Here is a 20,454-nt window from a genome sequence, read left to right as displayed (position 1 = left end):
CAATGGAAGATTTGGCTTTTGAAGATGACAAGGAAAATGACAATAATTTAGATAAATTATTGATTATTGGTTGAAAAGATACTGCTCTTAAAGGAAAAAAGTGTTTTATGTAAATTTTCCTGTACTAGTTTCTTTATATACTATAAAATGTGAAAATAGCCTTTATGAAAATAAAAAAAAAAAAGAAATTAGTCTTTGTTAACTTCAGAGCAAAAGGTATTTCTCAATAGGATTTTCTGGGATTAAAGCACATTCCTTTGAAATTAAGACACAGTAGGAAATGTACTATGTAAAACCCAACTGGCTGAGTATAAAATTTAGTCCCTGCAATCATTTGGCTCTGCTAAACTGAAGTTTCATTTTATCCTATCTGTAAAAAAGGGATTTGAACAGAATTATTTATGTAAGTCAGGTATAAATTAATCATCTTATTTCCCTGTCTAAAGCCACTCAACATGCAATGATTCCCTTTATCTCTAAGGACACAACTCAAACTCTTGTAGAGTGGTTATAGGCTTCTTTCTCTGGCCACATATCTTTCCTGGTCCCCCAGGTTTCCCTTTCATTTTTTCCTCACTCTGACCTCTCAGACATCACTATTTTTCCCTCTGCTAGGACACTTCCTTCCCTCTCCCTTCTACCATGAGCACTTAATATGCATTGTGGCATTACTAACAATGTCATTACTGACAATGAAGAAATGTGGCACATTTAAGGTGGCATAATTTCAAGGTATAGAACTCAGGTCACTGTGAGCAATTGGGTGTAAGGAGGGGTGATAAGGTAAAGGGAGAAGTCAAGGATGACGCTCAAATTTTTAGCCTGAGGCGTGCCTGGATGGCTTAGTCGGTTAAGCGTCCAACTCTTGATTTTGGCCCAGGTTATGATCTCACAGTTTGTGAGTTTGAGCCCCATGTTGGGCCTTGCAAGGTGGAGCTTGTTTGGGATTTTCTTTCTCTGTCCCTCCCCTGCTTGCATTCTCTCTTGCTCTCTGTCTCTCAAAAAAAAAAAAAAAAAAAAAAAAAAAAAAAAAAAAACATTTAAAAACGTTCTTTTGGCTTGAGAAATGGAAGAAATGAGGGCTAATTACTACAAATGAGAATGATTTCAAATGAGAAAAATAGAAGCAATGAGTGATTATGAGCCTCATTTTGTTCACACTAAACTTAAGAAGTTTATATGGGGAGGATGTTATGGAATAGAATACAGGAATCTGGAATTCTGGAAGGGGGTCAGGGCTAAAGATAAAGATGATACTTAGAGCAACAGAGGTAACAAAGTCCCTTGGGAAGAATGATGGAGAGGAAGGAGGAAAGGACCACTTGGAGGCCAAGAGGAGGAAAGTATCAAACTGTGTTAAAAAGAAACGGGCTTGGGGCGCCTGGGTGGCTCAGTTGGTTAAGCATCCGACTTCGGCTCAGGTCATGATCTCACTGTTTGTGAGTTCGAGCCTTGCGTCCTCAGGCTCTGTACTGACAGCTCAGAGCCTGAAGCCTGCCTCACATTCTGTGTCTCCCTCTCTCTCTGCTCCTCCCCTGCTTGTGCTCTGTCTCTCTGTCTCTCTCTCAAAAATAATAAAAAAAAAAAAAAAAAAAAAAAAAAAAAGAAAAGAAACAATAGGCCTAAAATGAGTCACTTATGCTAAGCCCGATCAAGACTTAATAACCTAATTGCTGTTTCAACCTCTCCCAGGAGTGGAATTTTAAACCATTCAGTCTGGGATTTCTTGATCAACACCAGTAAGGTCATCTGCATTATCTGTCTGAGGAGACCTCCTGCCTCTCCCCCTGAGGGAAGATGACCTTGCCTGAAACGTTTGCTAATAACTTCTTTGTCTTGCAGCTGCCACGCAGCAACCAGACCCCCCACCCCCCCACCCCCGTACCCATTTCTGCCTATAGAAGCTTTTTACTTTCCACAACTCCTTGGAGCTCCCTTCTATTTGTTTGAATAAAGCCAATTAGATTTTTAAGCTTACTCAGTTGACTTTTTGGTCTTTAGAGGAAACCAGTGAGGAAGGAGGGAAACCGGGAGAGTGGTACCCTAGAGCCAAGAAAGGAAAGTGGCTCAAGAAAGTGGGAGTGTCAATTCTGTAGAAGGCTGCCAATAGCTGAAGTAAAATGAGGCCTGTAAATGACCAAAGGCTTTGGAAACATGGAGGCCATTAGTGACACTGACAAGGGCAAACATGGTGGAGTAGGGGCAAAGTTCATACGGTGTGGACCACTGGAGAAGACAACATGAGGAAGTGGTGCCCATGACCATAGAAGATCCCTGAAGTAGTTTTGCTGAGATGAAGAACAGATAAATGGGGCTGTATCATGGTGATATTACTGCTGGGAGATGTAGACCATGTTAATGTGATAAGAGTGATTCAGGAGAGAGGAAGACATTATGATACAGGAGAAAGATCCTATCTGCAGGATGAGGCCCTGGAGGGGACAAAGTACAAGAATACAAGCTTGCAGAGGCCAAATGGAAGGGCTGGCCCCTGATTGCAGCTGGGAGTGCTCATCCATGTTAAGGCGGAAGGAAAGGACTTTGGCATGTGCTGGTCTGTGGACGGCTTTGATGTGGGGAGATGGGATGCTTCTCTTTTCTCGCGGATGTTCTGAGCTGAGAAAAAGACTTTACCAGAGAATATCCTCAGGTAGTAGAATTGCCTGAGTCCCCTTTTGCAGTTTGCCATCATGAATTTAAAGTAAGACAAGTCATTTTATTTGGGTCTTTTTCCTCCAGGAAATTTCAGATGCTACCTTCACCTTGACGCCCCAATTCCTACCCTGCCTTATCTCGGTGTTATCAGTCCTGCTCGATGGCAGTTCTGTGGGAAGCTGTGCTGCTCCTCCAAGTCTAGATTTGGTGCTCTCTTGTCTCTTTTACTCTTGTTACAACCCCACCGTAATTATCCACTGACTCCTGTCTCCCTCCAGAATGTAAGCTCCCATTGTCCAGGGATTTTCAGCTATGTTCTGAACTCTAACCCCAACTCAAATACGCAATAGGTACTAACTGAATAAATATGGTCTATACGGCAAATATCAATCTCCCCAATTTCCACGTCAGCAGCAAGAATATTTACATTAAATGTCAATTAAAAAGAATTCTTGCCTATTTATTACCAAAGTACAGTTTCCTTAAAATGTATAGTTCAGTTTCATCTTGCTTCAGTTCCCAAAGTCACTACATATAATTATATATAAGGCAACTTTATTTTTAAAAAGGGATTTGCATTTTATTTTTTTAAAGATTTTATTTTGGGGGCGCCTGGGTGGCTCAGTCAGTTAAGGGTCTGACTTCAGCTTGGGTCATGATCTCACGGCTCATGAGTTAGAGCCCTGTATTGGGCTCTGTGCTGACAGCTCGGAGCCTGGAGCCTGCTTCATATTCTGTCTCTCCCTCTCTCCCTCTCTCTCTGTCCCTCCCCAGCTCATGCTCAGTCGCTCTCTGTCTCTCAAAAATAAATAAACATTAAAAAAATTTGAAAAAATGCCTTTATTTTTAAGTAATCCATATACCCAACATGGGGCTTGAACTCACAACCCTGAGATCAAGAGTTGCATGCTCTACTGACTGAGCCAGCCAGGTGCCCCTAAAAAGAGCTTTGCATTTAGCTGACTTCCTTTTAACTCTGCTCTCTAAAAAATGGAGAATAAGGGGGAAAATTATAATGGCAAAGGTTAGAGAAAAAAAAAACAAACAAGCAACAAACGTGTATTTTAAGTGCAGTGTAAGAGACCTACACATCACATTTTATCTATTGGTTTTCTTTTTCAGATTAGAAACGAACAAGTTTGAGGAAAAATATGCCCCCATATTTCCCACAAACATTTGTACAGGAAGGGGAAACATATCTTTAGTGGCATCTCAGAATGGTTAGGAATATTTTGAGAGGATATAACTTAGATTTAAAGTTAGTTTTAATATGAAGACTAGATTTAACACAATCAGAGACATGGGCCTCAGTGGTTTTCCCTTCTCCGTTGCTAGGTAATCGACATGTTTTTTTCTCTGATTGATCATAAGTCATCACAGTGACTTCCCCAATCATTAGGCACTGCAACATTTTACAAAGATGCAAGAACGCATTTACTCTGTCATGCAATAATCTTCGTAATACCTAACAACATTGAGATGTATCAGTTGGTGCACTAATTATTAACACAAGAAAGTCTTATATAAGTAAAACATACAATGAATAATATGAAGCTTGGGGTGATAAAGTAAAACTTACATAAAGTCATAGAGCTGATAAAAGGCAGAGTCTGAATTCAATTCAGATCAGTTGGTTGGCCTCTAAGTGTGACAAACAGGGGAAGCCCCTTAGGATGTCTAAGGTCCCTTCCAGTTCTAGTATTTTACAATTTCTAAAGAAACAAAGAAAATTTTCCCTGCACTTCTGTCTCATCTTGAACGATTAATCCCATTATCAGCTGGGAGACAAATCAGAATTTTCTCAGCATCTCTCCTGTTCTCCAGATGTACACATGTGGACACAAGCTTTACACACAAGAACTCAAAAGAACAACCTTTCCTTTGAGTAGTAAGAAATGTTATTTCCATATATTTTACTGCCTGAATCTCTGCTTTAGAAAGGAGAATGATTAAAAACAAAAAGCCAGGACAAATGTCTTAGAGATGCTGATGAAATGGGTGTTATACGAGCGTGAGTATTTGTACATAAAACCTAAATCTGCACTATTTTTCGTCAGTTCAAGTTTTTAGTTTCTAGTTACTAGGTCATGTACTTGTCGGAAAGGTAAAATTTTTTTTTTTTAATGTTTATTTATTTTAGAGACAGACGGAGCACAAGCAGGGGAAGGGCAGAGAGAGAGAGAGGGAGACAGAACCTGAAACAGGCTCCAGGCTCTGAGCTGTCAGCACAGAGCTCGACACAGGGCTCGAACCCACGAATCATGAGATCAGGACCTGAGCCAAGGTTGAACCGACTGAGCTCCCCAGGTGCCCCTCAGAATGGTAAATATTTGTTTCAGTTCTGCATAATGCTGATTTCACTCTTGCCATTAATTTAACAGTTACAATATGACCTCTGCATTTAACTCTGTAATCAGCAATGCACATCACCAGTCAGATGAACATTTGACACACTAGATGGCATGCATTACTTAATTACAGAAAGCATATGTAACAACAAATATTTGTATAGCGTGTTACTCAACAAGACTTCATTGTAGGAATGAACTCATCTCACAGGTGAATCAAAGAGTCTCAGAAAGGTCAGTGACCTGTCCAACTTTGAACTGCCAGTAAGGGGCAGAGTAGCACTTGGAACATACTCGGAGACTTCATGAATATAAAAACACTGTGTTAGGGATGATGTGTTATTACCTCTCGGAAAGACAAAGGGGGCGCCTGGCTGGGTCAGTTAAGCCTAAGCACCTGATTTCAAGTCAGGTCAGGATCTCATGTTCTTTTTTTTTTTTTTTTTTTTAACGTTTTTATTTTTGAGACAGGGAGAAACAAAGCATGAACGGGGGAGGGTCAGAGAGAGGAGGACACAGAATCCGAAACAGGCTCCAGGCTCTGAGCTGTCAGCACAGAGCCCGACGCGGGGCTTGAACTCACGGACCGCGAGATCATGACCTGAGCCGAAGTCGGCCGCTTAACCGACTGAGCCACCCAGGCGCCCCAGGATCTCATGTTCTTGAGTTCGAGCCCCGCGTCCGGCTTGCTGCTGTCAGTGCAGAGCCCACTTTGGCTCCTCTGTCCCTCGCTCTCTGCCCCTCCCCCGCTTGCATGCCCTTTCTCTCAAAAATATTTACTTTTTTAATTTTTTAAATTAAAAAATGTTTTTTAAATGTTTATTCGTTTAAACATTTAAACCGAGAGAGAGCGCGTGCATGAATGGGGGAGGGGCAGAGAAAGAGGGAAATACAGAATCTGAAGCAGGCTCCCCAGAATCTGAAGCAGCACAGAGCCTGATGCAGGACTTGAACTCATGGACCACAAGATCATGACCTGAGCCGAAGTCGGATGTTCCACTGACTTAGCCACCCAGGCGCCTTCCCAAAAAATAAACATTAAAAAAAAAAGACAATTGGAGAATACTAAACAGTCTTTTTACTCTTTCTTTCTTTTTTTTCCTAAATAGTCCTAAAGACTGGTATTGGGATAATAAATCCTTGGCTCTAGAACACCAAGTGCATCGTGCAGGTGAGAATGCAAAGTCTAAGTTGGACAAGAGTGACTAGAGGAAATTGTAAGACGTCCAGGTGAGAGGGCTATTGTAGCACAGGAAAAAGAAGGGTGAGCAGAGAGGGAGGCCAGCAGAGGTTCATCTGTAACACAGGGAGGTGAAACGAATGGGTGACTCGGCTGGAATGCCCTACCCTTGCCCCAGCAGGTCAATGTTCTCGGGCTCTGTCCTCAGAGGCTGACTGACCTTACATCCAAGTGCTCCCTTGCCTTCTAGCTTCTGGCTGGTTCTGTGAACGAGGACCCTTGACAGAGATGGAAGGGATGGAAGGAAAGTCAAGCATTGCCCTCGGCGCTCTCCCTGTGAGGTCTTCAAAGGTCATGACTCTTCTCTAGGGCTCCTGCCTTCCATGACTGCCCCTCTCCAGGTGACAGTGTCCTTCAGGCCTCTACCCACCCAGGTGCATGCACCAACCCCGTGGTCGTCCTATCCCCACCCACATCTGTGGTATCAGTCCTCATTATCCCAGTGCACATGCTGCTGGAACCCTAATACATTCTGCAAGACTCCTCCCAGCTGCCACTCTGCACGTGATGATTTTCTAAACTACTGAACTTGGTTTGCTTGTTCTTCTTTCTTGGCTTCTTCACATGAGGTTCAGATGGTGCACAAATTATTAACCTAAGAAAGTGCTTCGGGTTCACTCCATTTCCTTAAAAGTATAACTGTCGTCCACAATCACGAGAGAGAAGCCAGAAGTAAGTAAAATAAGGGCACAGCTTTATTTCTCTACAAGGCAGTAAGTACACTGTCATATCAAAGTTCAGTGCCGGCCATCTTGCACCAAATGTTCTTAAGGCAGCAACTGGCTATAGACCCCAGGCTCTCGACCCCAGCTGCGAACACAGGTTCTGTGTGGCAGTTCTGAGACCTTACACTTGGAAACCATGGGGGACGCTGATCAAACACATAACCCCTGAATTAAAGAACAGTTAGGCTGAACTCAAAACAAAACACAGAACATCAACAACACAGATCTCCCAAAAAAGAAGTAAAGAAGTGCAATGCGAGTTCTTCTAAACCAACAATAACCAAAAAAATAAAAAATAAAAAAAAAACAAAAAACCAAAAAAAAAAAAAAAAACCAATGACATCAACAAATGCAAAATCTCCCAAACCAGTTTTCCAAGGTATTACAAAAGGAAAAAAAAGTACATATATATATATAAAAAATTAACAAGTCTGAAATACTAGTGCATAGTCAATTACCTAACACCAGGTTTCTTTTCTTTCCGTCCAAAGCTCTACTGCCCCTCTGATACTAGCAGCACGTCTACAGGCTAAGACCATAGCAGCAAAACACATTTTTCATTTGGCATTTACAAAATTAAATTACTGAATAAAAATATAATTTTTTATAAAACTATTTCACACAGTAATAATTTTTAAAGCAAGCTGACAACAACAACAACAAGAACTCATAAAATGGTTTAGTACAATAAATGTACCTCCAATGTTATTAACCATAAATGAGCATTTACAATCTTGATTAATAATCCCATGGTATTAAGTCAACATTTATAGTAATGCATTGTGTTTAGTGATTGAGAAAAGTGAAATATTGGAGTACCTTTTTTTTTGTGTAAAAATTTCAACAACCCCATCACAGGAAAAAAATACTGGTCTGTGGGATCCTCTAAAATACAGATAAATCATTTTATGTTTAAAAAAATCTGCATTAAGATATTAACAACTGACTACAATTCATTACCTAATAATTTAGGTAAGACTGTTATTTATTTATTTATTTATTTATTTATTTAAAAAATTCCTTTTAGTTGGGTGAAATCCCATAAGATTTCATCCACCTAAATGCACTTGGTGCTGCTCTCAACTGTTGTACCACAACAAAAATAGGTTCTTCTCCCATTCATGAAAAGTTTCATGTGAAGGAATGATATATCATCCCAAGTCAACTTTTGAAGTGTTCTGAAAACCATAATGCTTGTCTGGAAACGTCTCACATGACCAGAGTCCGGGTTGAGAAGGCATTCACATATTTACGAGCTTGACCAGAAGCCGTCATCTGATCTTCTGTCTTTCCACAGGATGCGGTCTCCCAGGCACCGCTACAAGGCTAATGGGGGAAAAAGAGGGCAATGGCAAGGTCAGACAGGAAACCCATACTTGAGCCCACAAAGGATTCCCGATCCCAGCAGAACCAGCGTAGAGAATTCTGACCTCGGGATGGCAAGAGCAGTTACCAGGGAGCCTTTGTCAGATAAAATCTTAACCCTCTGCCCCCCAGCATTCGGACATGCTATTAAGGGCCAGATATCATTTATTGCTAAGAGAAAACCCCACTTCAAACGATACCATAATCTACGGCTGCACACTTCCCACTTTTGTCTCTTGGGCGATTTTACAACGCTGGAGACAGAAAGGAGCATAATTCCCCCAGGTACCTAATGTGTCTCATGAAGCAAACTGGTGAGTGCTTCAGTCCTCTGAGTGAAGAAGCTCCTGGAGGTGCTGGAATCAATTAACACCTACTAAACATGGTATCTATTTTGTAGATACCAATTAAGTATCAATTAATTTAGAAATATCTGTTCACCAGGATAGACACACTGGAAGATACAGATGGAACTAGTATCTAATAGGCAGCCAGTGTTTGGCACTTCACGGTCATGATCTCATTTACACGGCACCACCCCCCTGAGGGGGAGGTACGTTCTGTCTTCAGTCAGGCAGGAAATGGAAACCCAGGGTGGAGATAACCCTCCAAAGCCTCACTGAGGGTGAGGAGTGGAGAGGCTCTGCACCCAGGTTTGTCTTCTGCACAGCCCTGGCTCTTGCCTTCCCTCCATACTGCTTCCCACTGAAATATGTGCTATTTATGCTCTACGTAGTTCCCAAAAGGATTTAGAATAATTACAATATAAATATAAGATAACAGGGTTTAAACAGTGGGCAAGGCAGGGTCACAGGGAAACGGGGAAAAAAATAAATAACACGATGATCTGGGTGAGATTTGTACGTAAAACACTTGTCATGAGGTACAGCGCACCAGCTGGGTGTAAGCCTCAAGCTGGTCTCTGAGCTGTCCAGCCGTCAACGCAGAGGTAAACAGAAACTCAAGCAGATGTAAGATTTGGGGTCCCTAAGCTCAAAACTAAACCAGCGGTTTAGTCAAAGCGCAACTATTCCCGGAATTGACATCTAAGAGCGATTCTTCCATGGGACAAAAGAAGACAGGAAAGGCCTCTCTGCTCTCTAGAGTGTCCTTTAGGGGACAGAGTGAACAGATGTGGAACAGGAGGAGTAGTAATGGTCAGGGTAAGACGTTGGTGGTGCCCCGCCCAGGTGAAGAGAGGGTGGCACCACGAGGAATTGCCTGGGAAATGGCAAGAAAAGGCAGATTCATTTATTCATGTTTTAAAGTTTATTTATTTATTTTGAGCGAGCGAGAGAGAGAATGCCAGCTGGGGAAGGACAGAGAGAGAGGGAAAGAGAGAATCCTAAGCAGGCTCCGTGCTGTCAGCGCAGAGCCCGACGTGGGGCTCAATCCCAGGAACCTTGAGATCACGACCTGAGCTCAGATCAAGAGTCGGATGCTTAACCGACTGAGTCACCCAGGCGCCCCGAGAAAAGGCGGATTTATATGGAGCAGTGAGAAAGAAGGAGTGTACCTGGGTGGAGAGAGAGCACAAAAGAACCAGGAAGCTGCAATTTGTACATTGCTTGTGGGAGGGACCGCGAGACAGAAAGAGATATAGTGGGTCAAGTGCAACATTTAGCAAGTGCCACCCATGCTGCCCAGTGTCTCACAGGTTTCATCTCCTTTAATTCTTACACAAAATACCTGGGGCACAGGTGGGAGTCAGTGCACCTGTTCTACACACCGGCCAATTTTAAAGGAAGAGAGAATTTAGGCAACATCCTCAAGGACACCCAGCTAAGAAGTGATGAAGCAAGTCCCTACTGAGGGTAAGATGCTGCTTCCATTAGCATCCTCCACAGTGGAAAACAGTGGGGGCGGCCCAGTGGACTTGGGATTGCAGGAAGAAGCATTTAGATGGGCAGGGGGAGTCGAAGTCATCAGACTTTGTAGCAAACAGGAGTAATTCTGAATGAATGTGGTATTTGTCTGGTGATGGGGTTTCCCAGCCTAGTGGCTGGAACAAAGTTGCAGTGACATAAGGCTTACGGTGCCACGTTTCTAAATTGTGAGCTTTCAGAGGACGCAAACCGGCTTTCCCGGCTTCTGCCCAGTCTGCCATGCTGTCTCACCACCAAGGCAAAGTTGTCCAAGTTTACATATGTTTGCTCTGAAGGCTCAGAGGTTCAACACATAACTTGAAATACTACATAGCAAGACGGATTATTATAATATTTTCCTGGAGCTGTGTATCACAAAGATGACAGGTGTTTTTTTGGAGCAGACTTCTGCCACTAGGTCACATTTAATCTTTTCCTAGACAAAATCACCAGGGTCTTTGAAATAGTTCTGAATAAATGATGTTTCTCTAGGTTCAAGCAAGTGGACTAAAGGTCCATATTTCTCTAGTGTATATCTGCCCATACAGAGTTCATATTTCAGTTGAGTTGGCTGCCTACGTGTTTTTGCTAAATTTTCGGTGCAGCACTGAAACACCCAATTGACACATGACACCCAATTAAAAAAAGGAAAACGCTGATGCTACCGTTTCAATTACTGAGCTTGCATCTGGAGTCACTGTCACAGTGTGACATATCACTACTCAAGAGTGAACAGGTAAACATGGCAGATGTCTCCATGAAGTACTGTGCAGTGCTCAGAACCGATGATGCACACAGAACAAAGTGCATGGATCTAAAAAAACAGGTGAGTAAAGGGGCGCCTGGGTGGCTCAGTCGGTTGAGCATCCAACTCTTGATTTCAGCTCGGGTCGTGATCCCAGGATTGGGAGATCAAGCTCTGTGTTGGGCCCCGTACTGAGCGTGGAGCCTGCTTGGGATTCTCTCTCTCCCTCTGCCCCTACCCGCCCCCCCACCTCAAGTAAAAAAAATAAATTAATTAAAAAACAAGTAAAGAAATAGCAGAAGGAAGTATCTTCATATACTAATATCTTATATGCAAATCCAAACTACATAAAGATACATACAAAACCCAAAAATACATATTTTGAGAGAACACATGCGAATGAATGGAGTGGAAAGGAGAATGTAAGTTGAGGTTGGAGATAAAAATGAGAAGAAAGGACAAACGTTTCTATTTTCCTCTGGTTAAGAATTCTTCTACTTTAGTGGTGCTTCAATTAATGCAAACTTAATTTTCGAAATATGTAAATCAAGTATCTTAAAATACTATGTGAAAACAATCTCGTGTGAATACAATACCATGTCTCTTGGTAAAAGTCAAATTCTGATCCTTGGCTATACAGTACTTAAGTTAACGCAGGATTCCCAGAATCTGTTCAGGAGAACTGAATACTGAGTATTATCAGTTTCATATATTCTCAACTTGAAATTTGACTGTGTTCTTACTGGATGGCCCACATGGCCCACCACTTTATTCATGTTTGCCTCTTTCTCCAGGGCCAGATATTCAACACAAGATCAGTATTTTTTTTTAAATCATACATTTTTAATTAGTCTTTTGAGGAAACTTTTCAAACAGTCAACTTTTCCTAAGCCAAGAATGGATTTTTCCAAGAAACAAATCGAATTCCAGAAAATGGACCATCCCGGGGGCATATGCGCCTTGGAGCTCAGAGTCTCAGGAGGGCAAGCCCCTTGGAAGACCTGAACCTCCCAGCGTGGACAAATGCCAGGACCCAGTAGTCATTGTGTGCCAGCTCCTTTTCTGCACTCTCTGAGTACTCCTTGCAACAGTGAAGAAAAATCCAGTCAGAACAGACACAGACCTATACGGTGAGAGTTGAAGCAGAGCAGAAGGTCAGGGACTCAGGTATGAAAAGAAGTGTTCAGGTCCAACAGCTGAAATGACAGTGGCCTCCTCTTTTGCTATTTCCTTCTCTCTCCTTACCTTGAAACCCTGGGGCCATTGGCCAACTTTTCAAGCAGACAGAATAGTTTTGACAAAGGGGGATTAAATGTCTTTGTGCTAGAAGAATATTTTTTAATACTGTCATCTGTTACCTTTGTGCCTCTCTATTCCTTCCTAAATTTTAGTTTCATTTACACTAAAGAACTGATAAGAATTAAGGATTTCTGTCCATGAATTCTTATGTGAATGCAGACCTGTCACTCTACCCTAATTCATTTCAACATTAATAATCCTAGGGAACATTCTCCTCCTCTCACCTGACAGTCACCTTGTTTATCCTGTAATGTGCCTTTAATTGCTCCCGGGCAGAAGTGAACTGCAAACAGACTGTCAAAGCTTTAAAGGGGATATCCTGCTAGGGCACTTTAAACAAATACTGGGATCCTTTGTGGAAAACAGAAGAAATAAAATGAGTCAAGACCATGTCCACAGGTGGTGTTCTGTCAGAATTAGGTTATCTTCACATTTTCATTTGGAATATAGTTTTTTTTTTTTTTTTAATCATGCTGAACAACTGCTGTTATTATTATATTATATTGCAGCTTCACACAATAGCTGCTCATGTCAAAAACCTTGGCAAGGTATGCATTTTACAATTTGCAGACCTAATAAAAAATTTGCATAAGTCATAAAAAATGATTTTGTCAAACCAAAGCAACTCGTGAGATGGCATTGGATTTTTCTTTTGGTCTGTTTTTAAATAATAAACAGATATGAATGGTGTCCTAAAGAATAAAGACAAAAATTATCTGATTATTCTATTTAACTCACCTGAAGAAAATGCTTACTCTGGACTAAAATTCTAAAAGTCAGAATTCATTCCCCAAAGAGCATCTTCTAAAGATGTATCAATTATAAGAGATAATGTAAAAATCTTGAAAGCTGCTGTATCTTAAAAGTCAGAGATAAACCTGAGAAGAAATGTAAGGCAAGGTCTATGGCTACCCAACTTTTCTCATGCACGACTGCTTCCCTATGTCTGCACAAAACAGTGGAATGCCCCCAATTTCGGGATTTTTAACTTGTCATAGAAAAGAGCCTTAAAAACTAGAGAATTAAAGGTCCAGACAGTGATTGGAGGTTACCCTATCCACCAGTGCCTCTACTGCCCACCCAAGCCTAAGTTAACTATTGCTAATGTGGACGGACTTTTCCCCAGTCCGGAGTTTGTCCTAGATGTCTCCGAGGGTCTCTTCATCTCACATGTTTACAGACTTTACACACAGCTTATGTCGCATAACCTAGGGTGTCACAATTTTTGGAGAAAATAGTTCTTTCCTTAGTGATACATTAGTTCAGACTATTAAGATTAAGACGAGTGCCAAATTTCTCTAAAGCAATTCTATCTTTGCTGTCCCATGGAAGAGTCAGTGTCATAGCATTTTCCAAGGCGAACCAAACAAAAAATCTACATCTTGTAATGTCTGGGGCAGAGCACTCTGAATTTGACCTTGATATATTTTCTTCCCTCATTTGGCCTTTCCTATTACGACCCAAAAGCTGTACACAGCAAACTTGCTTAATGTATAACATATATTGAAAGCAGGTCGCTGAAATACTACCAACAGCTACGTGAATTCTTGCTGGGGCAGGTGGAAAAAAGTGGCCCAAAGGGAGAATCAAATGAGTCCAGGGGTATCCAGGAAAGCAGGTCAACAACAGCACACTACATTAAGAAATGCCCAGAAAGACAGATGTCACATGTAGACAGATGGTTTCCATGTCTGTTGACATGCCAACACAAGTAGCAGAAAAATAGAGAAAACCAATCAACCAGATGTTTCATCCCCATCAGAGATCTGACTACCTTTATTTCAGGCATCAGTTGAGTCAGCTATCTCTTTGGGTGACCCACTGACACACTTCTGTGAGAGTGGAACAAGGAATGAGAAAGAACGTGCTAGAGGAAATAGCACACCACAGGGCAAGAAGACTTGGCCAAAGATGAGGCCTCCTTTCTGAGAGACTGCGCACAGCTTTTGCCTAATAATAGATACCACCAATGTACATGGACAGCTGTGCTGCCATTTTGGAACCAATATTATATCCATTTCCACTTCCTACCAGCCTTGTATGATGAGAGGAGGACATACTATACTACAGTCCTCAATTTATAGATGAGAACATGTTGTCCTGAAGAGGTCAATGAATTAAGATCATGCAATCTGAAAATGGTGGACTCTAGAGTAGAACCCAGATTTCTCTTGCCTGCGTGTTAGTTTATTGTGCTCTTCAGCAATGTGATCATACCAAAAGGGTTTGCCCTATTTAAAAATTTTTTTTCATTAACAATTCATATAAAGATAGGAGCAATCAAAACCACATGGAATTGAAAAAGTGAGTTTCGTTTGCTTGCAATATTTTAAGATTCTTTGATGTTGTGCAAATGTGTTTAAATAATAATAGCTTAAGAAATTCACTTAAATTAAACTCACTGTTTTACAAAAGTAAGGCCATGACAAGCCAAGTCAGGAAATTAAAATTTAAGGCTGTCATTCTGTGGTTACAAAAAAGAGGAAAGTGAGTGAGTAAAGAGAGCATATGAATACATCTTTTACACTCGGGTCTTAAATAGGAATAAAAGGAAATTATAATTTAAGAGAAAAATACAGAAGTTCAGTAGGCTTATAACTTAAGTACAGTTTCGAATCTGCCAATGGAAATGTCTACCTCAAGAAATGTTTATCAGCATAATGTATTTATTTCAAAATGGAAAGCAAATGGAAAGCATGCTGAAGAAAATAGGCAGCGCTTTTCTCCTTGCAGAGGAGGGAGCTTTGTGTGGGTGTGTGTGGATGTGTGCGTCTGCCTCAGGCTCTCTCAGGGTAACTTCAGAATCGTGTTCCACCATGAATCTCTTTCCTGTCCCAAACTGCAAGTTTTCTAAGCTGGATTTTATTTCCCTAAACTTGATAATCTGATAATTTTCTAGACTCCATCCTCTACCCCTACACAACATAGGAAAAATGGTACAATGGCCCAATGTGAAAATCTCAACATATTTTGAGCTACATGAAAGACACAAATATCAAAAATGGCTCAGAACATTTTTATTATAAGAATCCCTGTTTACTGTTACAATTTAAAATTAAAGCACCTTTGAAACAAGAAGACATCCAACAATTATAAGATTGTGCAGCTGCTACAAATTCCTTTTGGAAAGAGATTAGCATAAATCATTTTAAAAACAAATAGAACATTATTTGTGCATAATGGCTAATATAGCCTCTATGTAAGCCTTATAATTTAACTGTAACTCAGAGTTCTGAGTTACTAAAATTCATTATTTCTCAAAGAAAACCCACATAACACATGGATATATTTAGCACCCTGATTTTGGTCTCTATGTACCGTTTCCCACGGAAAGGATCAGAACTCTTTGGGGAAATGGTTAATTCCAGGAAAAGAGGAAGGAAATGTGCCTATTAAGTAAAAACAGAATAAATTAAATAAAATGGAAAATTCTGGCTATCACATTGGACAGGAGCATACTGGGCATTTAAATCACTGCAGAAGTTCTATTGGACAGCATTGGTCTGAGATTAAAAGAGATTTAAGAGACAAAAAGCAATGTGAATGGGGCGCTTGGGTGGGGTCAGTTATTAAGTGTCCAAGTCTTGATTTTGGCTCAGGTCATGATCTCACGGTTTGGGAGACTGAGCTGACAGCATGCAGTCTGCTTGGGATTCTCTCTTCCTCTCTCTCTCTGCCCTCTCTCCCCCCAGAATAAATAGACATTTTTTAAAAATGCAATATGTGAAATTGTTTCAATCTAACCAAATAATAAAAGGATTCTTTTTTGAATTAATGGGGAAACTTAAATACAGACTGAGAATTAGAATATTAAAGAATTATTATAAATAACAATGTGTGATGACAGTTATCTATGAAAACAACCTTATTTTTGGAGATACATCTGGAAGTACATATGTGAATAAATGTCATACTGTCTGGAATTTTAACATGCCTCATAAAAATAGATGAAGTAAATATGGCAAAATGTAAATAATTGTTAAATCTAAATCACAGAATATTTTCTATACTTCCATGTATGTTTGAAATTTGTCAAAATAAAATGCCAATTCATAGCTTCTTGCATTTGTAGTTTTAAAATATTAAATGTAATTTACACATATTTATGTATAAGCATGTGCATTTCTATGTACACCAGAAGCTAGAATTGTGCAGCTCCAGTATATTGGCCTCAAAAATAGTAATTGCTCTGTCTAAAGCGTGATTGTCATAATTAAGCCAGGGATGATTAACACTGAAATGACAGAACACAGAATTACTAGTCTTCAATAAACTGTTCTTATACCTAAGTTATTTAGACTATTGGATGGATAGACAATCCAACTGCCCTGTACAAGTGGCAGATATTTTATATTTTAGAAGTATCAAATTTTGGGCGCACCTGAGTGGCTCAGTCAGTTAAGTGTTCAACTCCTGATTTCAGCTCAGGTCGTGATCTCATAGTTCATGAGTTTGAGCCCCAGGTTGGGCTCTGTGCTGACAGTGCAGAGCCTGCTTGGGATTTTCTCTTTCTCTCTCTCTCTCTCTCTCTCTCTCTCTGCCCTGTCCCGTCCCTACTCTCTAAATAAATAAATAAATAAACATTAAAAAAAAGAAGTATCAAAATTTAAAAATATTTTATGAATCATATTTAGTTGTTTTAATTAAAAGCACTATGATAAAAATATCTAGAATGGCTAAAATCCCATTCAACATTTGATTTAAGTACGAAGTACAAAAGTGATAGGTTACTTAAGTACTCTTAAGTTGAATAGCCAGATCATGTAAGAAATGCATCTATCTGTTCAATAATACTGTTCATGAGAGTATGAGAAATTTCATGAGAAATGAGAAATCTGCCTGATTAGGTCAAATTGAATTACCAATGGAAATATATGATAAAGCAAAACTTCTAAACAAAACAAATCACATAAAAACCTATGTAAATATTGTTGAATCAGGATTATATGAAATATAAACAACATCTGTTTAAATATTTAGATTCACTTGATCAATTTTCCAATATTTATCACAGAATTTAAAACATTTTAGAAATCACATACTTCTATGACTTAAGAAGCTAGATCTCCATGACACAAAACAATGGAAATATGTGGTGTGTGTGTACTATTAACTCATTTAATGAGGATTTCTTAAAATGAATTAGTTATCTATTGTAGCAGATTAGTAAGATATATTTAAGCAGTGTAAATCAATAAGCCCTATAGTACAGACAGAAGCACTGACTCTAAAATTAATTTTTGGATCTCAATTATTCCATTTAATGGAATTGACGAGTCTTGCCTTCACAGCATGATGTATGTGAATGGCTTAATCCCAATATACAGATATTAGCAATCTGTAGAGTACCAAATATGACTCCTTTATATGGTAGAAAATATAGATTAATAAAACAGGGCTACTACTTAATTTTGAGTTTCAAAGATAACTACTATTTCCATTAAGTAATATATAAATATGCTGAGAATAAAGTTCCATACTGATCATTTTTATGAAATGCAATAGCACTAAGAACTTTAAGATAAAAAATTAGACAACTTACATAGGTTGAATCCCAAACTAGGTTATAAAATATATGTAAGGTTTACTCTAGCTTACTGTACTAACAGCAATAATCAAATTCTGTGTTCTGGAAACCAAGGGCCAAGTTTTTAGGAAAGGAAGAAGGAAAGAAAAACAAAGAAAGCATGGCCTTTTTGGAGCCAGGATCAATGCAAGGTAAAATTTTGAAGGAGCTGACCCTTGCCTTGACATGCTTCTAATCTGCTTTCTGTGTCTCCCTTCGACCTTGGTGGAATTCATTCTCTTCCTCCTGTCCCAATTCTTGGTGATACTCTGAGTCTTTCCACAGGTGGCCTACCCAACCCTGACTAACTCAAGAGCACTCCAGAATCCCCCACCTTAGGCACTGGCTTTCCCTCTTCTGTGTCCTACACTCCAGTCAACCATCACCTCTCACCAAAGTAGCTGGACCAGATAGAAGCAACAGGAAAGCAACCGCATTGAATTAAGAAACAAGATGTGCCTGCCTATAGCCCTTCCAGCTACATTTGCATTAGTTAAAAACTATAATGCCAGATATCAAAAATACTTAAAATGGGGAAGTTTTAAGATTCTCACAATTTGCAGAGAGAAAGCCTGCCACAATGATGGGGAAGCCCTTAAAAAAGAAAAGAAAAAGAAAAAAACAGAAAAGAAAAGAGAGCAAGTTCTCAAAGCAAGCCAACCTAGTTCAGTGCCTTTAACTCTTAGTACAAACAGCACTTTCCCCTTCAGACTCCAGGTTCTCTTTATGCTCCAGGGTTTATGAAGTTTCTCTGGGTGTAGCTCAAAGGGGTGGTGGGGGAAGTGAGCTCTGCAGGTGGCTGGATATCGGGCTATTTAATGTTGGGAACCGCTTTAAATAATTTAGGGGAGTAAATTTGCATTCTTATTTACATTTGGCTCAGGATTAATCTGGAATTTGCTGTATTTCATCAACATACACATACTTCAGAGTTACAAGGGAAATCTCTTTTGATATTAAAACCCAGCAGCAGATGGTCAACTGCAGATTAGCCACACAACACTGGCAGCTGACTTTCTTATTCTGATAGTCAAATATATTGTAATTCTTTTCCAACCAGCTAATTTCAAACTTCATCCAAAATTCGAACAGTGCCTGAGTTTTGATGGCTTTATACTAATTGAGTGTAAAAAATAAAAAGTTGGAAATAAAAAGAAAACTATACCAATAAACTTTGTATAAACTATTTAAGAGAGAAGAGAGAAATATTGACCGACATGTAACCCATGATCTCGCCCTCAGTCACAGTAAGAAATGTGTCACTTCATCATGCTTTGGAAACCTGCTCTAATAAAATGTTCTGGTATGTCTCAGATGACTGGCAACAGGGAATTTTAGGAGATTTTTAGACATCAAGAGTTGTTTAAAAGCTATATCTATATCTGTATCTAAAGTCTTAAAAAAAAAAAAAACCCTCAAGATGACAGTGTTTCAGTGAATGGCTTTTAAGACACCAATGTTGGAATAGTAATTACCTGCAAGGGACTCGCCAGGGACCTGTTTTTAGGTACTGTAAATGCTTTGAGAACATTGTCTTCGTCTTCTGATACTGGCGTCATTAAAACGGAACTTGTAAGAATATTCTAAAGGGAAAGAACAATTTGAAATTTAAATGAGAGTGGAGAATATGAGAGGCGACACATTCCGACACCATAGACAGGAGATTATTATGAAGTGATACGTATGAGCAGGAACAAAGGCAGGGATCTGCCAGAAATTCTCTTCTCACCGAGCTCCGAGAAGGCCTTAGCTAGTACTCACCCTAATCCCATCGTGGCACACACCACTACAACAAAAAGCTTTGGGTCCTAATATAGTTCTAGGTGGGAGATGGGCACTCAGAAAATACCTGCTAAAGGAATCAGTAAATCCATACTTTTGAAAATGAAAGATCTACTAAGCTCTAGTTAGCTATTTATTTTATACATTGGTATGGAAATATTTTAGAGTTATCAATTAATGGCAGTATAGTATGATGGTTAAAAGTGTGGAGTTTAGGGGTGCCTGGGTGGCTCAGTCAGTTAAGCGTCTGACTCTTGGTTTCAGGTCGGGTCACAATCTCACAGTTTGTGAGTTTTACCCCTGCATTCGGCTCCTCCCTGGCAGTGCGCGGCCTACATTGGATCCTCTCTCCCCCTCTCTCTTCCCCTCCCCCACTCATGCACCTGCTCTCTTTTTTTCAAATAATTTTTTTTTAACTATGCAATTTAGAACTAGACTTTCTGAGTTCTAACTCTGAACCATCACTTATTAGCTATGTAGTCTTAAGTAAGTGACTAAGCCTTCCCGTGCCTGTTTCCCAGTTGGTATAATGGTAATGATAATGTTACCGACTTTGCAGGGCTGTTGTGGGGCTTAAATGAAGTAATGTATCTAAAGCGTTTAGAAGAGTACCTACCACTTAGTATATTCTGAATAAATATCAGCAATTGTTATTAGCTCTGATTCTCCATGAAGGACAGCCGTGCATTATTTAAAAATTTTTAAAAAGATTAACACACACAAAAAAATTACTTAGTGGTAACTAAGTGCTAAAAAGAAAGGAGCTCTCAAGCCACGACAAGACATGGAGGAAACTGCGTATTACTAAATGAAAGAAGCCAATGTGAAAAGGCTCCACACTGTTTGATTTTAACTATATGAAGT

General features: G+C 39.8%; 1 protein-coding gene across 3 annotated transcripts in view; it reads right to left on the bottom strand.

The window, feature by feature from the left end:
* Window positions 1-6,916: 6,916 nt before the first annotated feature.
* MYB (MYB proto-oncogene, transcription factor) overlaps window positions 6,917-20,454 on the bottom strand; it is a 34,595-nt gene continuing 21,057 nt past the window's right edge. For all 3 annotated transcript variants that reach the window (XM_060616727.3, XM_060616729.3, XM_060616728.3), the window contains 2 exons: window positions 19,284-19,391; window positions 6,917-8,294 (listed from right to left, as the gene is read on the bottom strand). In XM_060616727.3, the coding sequence (XP_060472710.1) occupies window positions 8,178-8,294; window positions 19,284-19,391 (225 nt within the window). In that variant the 3' untranslated portion in view covers window positions 6,917-8,177. The remainder of the gene's footprint in view (window positions 8,295-19,283; window positions 19,392-20,454) is intronic.

Source organism: Panthera onca, chromosome B2 (genome assembly GCF_046562875.1).
Source record: "Panthera onca isolate mPanOnc1 chromosome B2, mPanOnc1 haplotype 2, whole genome shotgun sequence".
In the NCBI taxonomy this organism is placed as follows: Eukaryota; Metazoa; Chordata; class Mammalia; order Carnivora; family Felidae; genus Panthera; species Panthera onca.
The sequence above is the reverse complement of the archived record's forward strand: the minus strand, read 5'-3'. Positions and strand labels throughout refer to the sequence as shown.